The following is a 4,361-nucleotide window of genomic DNA, read 5'->3' on the forward strand; positions in this document are numbered from 1 at the left end:
GCCAGCTCCTGCGTGAGGGTGAGGGAGACGGTGCCGATCGTCATGCCTTTGCAGAAGGTCTCGCTTGAAATACCAGAGGTGACGTTGGCTCGCGATCTGGAGAGGACCTTTGCCGCCCTGCCTCCTCTCCCTCGTCGTCGTTGTCCCCGTCCTCCGCTTCTGCCTGCTGCTGCTGCTGCCGCCGCCGCTGCTGCTGCTGCTGCCGGTGGCGGCGGCCACGGAGAGTGCCGTGCACCCTGTCGCGCAGCTGCTGGTGGTGGTGGTGGTCGCCAGTGATTCCGCGTCGCTCCCTGCTGATTGTTCTTCCGCCTCCTCGGCGGCGTGGCCGCTCGGGGCGCCCGCGGCAGCTTCTTCTTCTCCTCCTCCCGCTGCCGCCGCCGTTGCCGAGGCATTCGCCACGTCGAGGAGGTGCTCCAAGCTGATCTGTGAGACGCTGGCGCCGTGCGCAGCAGCGGCCGCGATGGACCTGAACACCGGTGGCGCGACGGACGACATCGTGAACTCGTCCACTTCGCTTTTTCCTCCGCCGCCACCACCACCGCTGCCACCGGTCGCTGCAGTGGTGGCGGCGGACACGCTGCCCGTCTCCCACTCCGGCCACGTCTCCTGGCTGGGAAAGCACAACTGGCAGCTGCTATTGTATTTGCTACCGTAGTCGCTTGTGCTGGTGTGGCTGCAGCTCGGCAGGCCCTTCGCGGCACCGCCACCGCCACCGCCGGGGCTCGCCACCCGCGTGAGGCTGTCGTGGCTGCGAAAGGACGAGAAGCCGCGACGAAAGCCGGAGGGACTGATGAGGTTCGGCGGCGGGGAGGGCAGCGTGCGGGGGAGCCGTGGCTGTTCGTGCTGTTGCCGCCGTTGTCATTCTCTGCGGTCACCACCACCGCACCCTGCGGCAAATTGGTGCTATTATTATTATTATTATTATTATTATTATTATTATTATTCGAACTACTTCCACCACCACCACCACCGCCCATTGGGTGCGTTCGATTGCTGAGGCAGAAGCCAGTCGGCTTCCGCGGTGGCGGTGGGGCAGCGGGCAGCAGAGTGCATGGGGCAGTGCATCGACGGTGGCTGCGCCCCACTTGCAAGCTGCCGCTTCAAGGAAAGACTCTCCTCGCGTAGCAGGTCGCGATCGACCTCTAACGTGTCGAGACGGTGGAGAATCTGCGCGAGGACGGAGGCCTTCAATGACACCGTCTCTTTCTCCTCCGCCGCCGCGGCGTCGGCCCTCGCGGCCTCGCTCAGAGCACCGGCATTCGACTGGGGCGCGTCGATGCCGTGGGCGGAGAGGTCCGGACGCTCTGCTGAAGATGCACGCATGTGTGTGTGTGTGTGTGTGTGTTTGCTTCTTCTCGCTTTTTTTTTCTCCCTCCCGTCGATCGCAGCACGCGCCCTCACGTTTCCTTTTGTCTGTCGAATTGACCAAAGAAACTGCTGTTTTTTTTGTTTTTTTGCGCGATTAGCGGTCGTGGAGTAGAATTGGTGCCCCACTCTCTGTCTCAGTCTTTGTGTGTGTGTGTAGGCGCGCAGAAAAAAAAGCGATTGCGTGGGACCCGTTGGGGAAAAAAAAGAAAAAAAAAAGGAAAAAGGGAAAAGAAGTGTTACGAGAATAACAGCACGTTGGGAGGTGAAGCAAACATAGAGAGAGATTAGGAAGGGGGGGGGGGGGAGAGGGAAAAAAAGTGAAGGGAAGAAAAAGAAAAAAAAAGAAAAAAACAGAGGAAAAGAAATCGATTTGCAGTAGTAATTGTCGTCGCGGTTGTAACGGAGGAGAAAGTGTGTGTGTGTGTGTGTGTGTGTGGCCGTAGCGCACAGAAAAAGTGAGTTCTGATGGATTTGCGGAAAGACGAAAAGAACACAAAAAAAAAACAAAAAAAAGAAGCAGAGAGAAAAGCTACGCGAAAATGGGGGAAAGGGACGGGGAAGGGGTCGCGTGTGTATGTGGCGTAGAAGAAATAGTTTCACGCAAACCGAACTCACAGACGTTTGCTGCGGATCCCTTTGGTTTCTTTCTTTTCTTCGTTTGAAGGGATGTCACGCAGTCTCTCCGTCTGCGAACAAGAAAAAAAAGAGAGTGAGAGACGGTGGAGGTATCGTACACTAAAAAGAAGCTGGCAAGATGCGGTGAAAAGAAAAAAAGGGAAAAGAAAAAAAAAGAAAAGAAAAGACACTGCAGAAAGAAAACGGCAAAAGAGTAGTCTTATATAAATTCCTTTTGTGGTTGTTTAGGAAGAAAAAAAGAAGAAAAAAAAACGAAAAAGTGAATCTGGGAACTTCTTGAAGAGCAGGTTTTAGTGGAGAGAATGCGTGGTGTGTGTGTCTTGGATGGGTGGGCCAACCTGCGCGATGGTCTACGAGAGAGAGAGAGAGAGGAAAAGAGAATGAAAAGAAGGAAGGAGAATAGGAGAGGCAACGGTGTCAAGGAGATTTTGGGGGAGGGGAAGAGAAGAAAGAGAAGAATAAGGATAAAGCATGTGCATTCCTCTTTTTTCTCTTTTTCTCTTTTTTTATTATGCAGCCATTCAGCGGACTTCGACCCGCCGAACAAGCGAGAGCCAAAAAAAAAAAAAAATAACTGGCAAGAGAGAGAGAGAGAAAGAAAAGAAGAGGGGAGGCTAAGAGCAGACATGCGCCACACAGACACACATGAGTGTATCTTCTCTCTCCTCTTCACCGTTTTTTTTTCGTCTTCTTTCTTTTTTTCTTTTTCTTTTGTTTTGTTTTCGAGAAGTTGATAAACTCTTTTGATGCGAAAGGGGGGAAAGGGAGGGAGGGGAAGCAACGATGCAGCATACGGGCACTCCATCCTGTCTTTCGAAAGGAAAAAAAATAAGGAGAGAAAAAGGGAGAGGAAGGAAGCTCCTCTGCGTGTTCCCTTGAACCCTCCAGTCCTTTTTCTTTCTCTCTTTTTCTTTTCCTTTCTCCTCCTTTCTTTTTTTCTTTTCCTGTTTTCTTTTTTTTTGCGAGAAGGAAAAAGAAAGCAAAAAGAACTGTTGTGAAGAGACGGACATACAATTACGGGCCTTTTTTTTTTTCAAAGTTGGGCTGACAGAAAACATGCTTTTCTTTTTTGGGGGGAGAAAAAGAGAGAGAGAGGGAAGAAAAAAAAAAGAGAGAGCTGTGCGTCTCTCTCTCTTTCTTTTTTCTCTTTCTCTGTGTGTGTGTGGGGGGGGGTAAGAGAAAGGAGGACGTAAGAAGAAAGAGAAGGAAAAGGAGGAGCCAAGTTTTCGCGTCACTCACGGCATGAAGCAGAGACGAGGAGAAAAGAAGGTGAGAAAGAAAGAAAAAAAAAGGGGGGGGGAAGAGACCATTACCAAAATGGTCATCTCCCGCCATTCACACATCCACACACGCACAAGGAGAAAGAGAGAGAAAAGAAAAAAAAAGAAAAAAAAGGTGTGAAAACATTCTACAAAACCATTAAACGAACAAACGACGCAGCAAAAAAAAAAAGATAAAGAAGAAAGAAAAGAAGAGGATACACCGGTGGTGATTATTATTTTTTTTTTAGGGCGCGCGTGTACCGCCCATCCATCGCCACACAGACAAAAAGAAAAAAAAAAAGACAGACGGACAGAGAGAGAAAGAAGGAGAGAGAGGAAAGGGCGAGAAAGAGAAAGAGAAAAAAAAAAAAACGCACTGTCTTTTTTCACCCTTTCGTCTTTTTTTTTCTTCTTCCTCACCCTCTTTTCCTCTCTTTTTCCTTCTAGACGAATTGGAGGGGAGCAGTCAGAGAGAGAGAAGAGAAAGAAAAAAAAAGAGAATCGCCTGCAGGAAGGGGGCACCATATAGAAGAGCTTCCCTCCCGTGGAGAGAAGGGAAAGGGGAGAGGGAGGAGGTGGAGAGTGAGAAGAGAGAGAAGAGAGGGGGGGGGGGGTAAAGAGCCAGAGCCGTTCTGGCATGATAAGAAGACGGCCATAAAGAAAAAGAAAAAGAAAAAAAAAGAAGAAAACACGCACAAAACTAAAAAACAAAAAAAAAAAACAAAAGTAACAGAATAGCAGTGAAGCACCTCCCTCATGCTTTCTTCCTGTTCTTTTATATGTTTTAATTAGCTTTTCTTTTGATATTTCTGCGGCGTATGCACTTTTCCTTTTTTCTAATGGTTTCTCTCTTCTTTTTCTCTTTTTTTTCTCCTTCATTTACAAAGACAAATGCCTACAAGGCGCGCACACACACAGACACATTAAATAAAAAAAAAGCTGTTTTCCTTTGCTTTTTTTTGCTGTTTCAGTTTTTAGGTTGGGTGTATGAAATCACTCTGTCGTCTGTTTTTTTTCTCTTTTTTTTGTTTTTTCTTTCCTTCTTTCTTTAATTGCTTTTGTTTTTCTTTATGTCTTTTTTTTGCGTTTGAGTGA

General features: G+C 48.5%; 1 protein-coding gene across 1 annotated transcript; it reads right to left on the reverse strand.

Moving 5' to 3' along the window:
• Positions 1 to 107: 107 nt before the first annotated feature.
• LOC126767499 (uncharacterized protein DDB_G0271670-like) lies at positions 108 to 1,323 on the reverse strand (the record flags this gene model as incomplete). Its single annotated transcript, XM_050484985.1, has 2 exons — positions 971 to 1,323; positions 108 to 748 (listed from the first exon to the last, which is right to left on the reverse strand). Coding segments are annotated over exons 1-2 (994 nt in total), but the record flags the coding sequence as incomplete, so codon positions are not given.
• Positions 1,324 to 4,361: the final 3,038 nt, after the last annotated feature.

The sequence above is a fragment of the Bactrocera neohumeralis genome, unplaced genomic scaffold, assembly GCF_024586455.1.
Source record: "Bactrocera neohumeralis isolate Rockhampton unplaced genomic scaffold, APGP_CSIRO_Bneo_wtdbg2-racon-allhic-juicebox.fasta_v2 ctg7212, whole genome shotgun sequence".
Taxonomy (NCBI): domain Eukaryota; kingdom Metazoa; phylum Arthropoda; class Insecta; order Diptera; family Tephritidae; genus Bactrocera; species Bactrocera neohumeralis.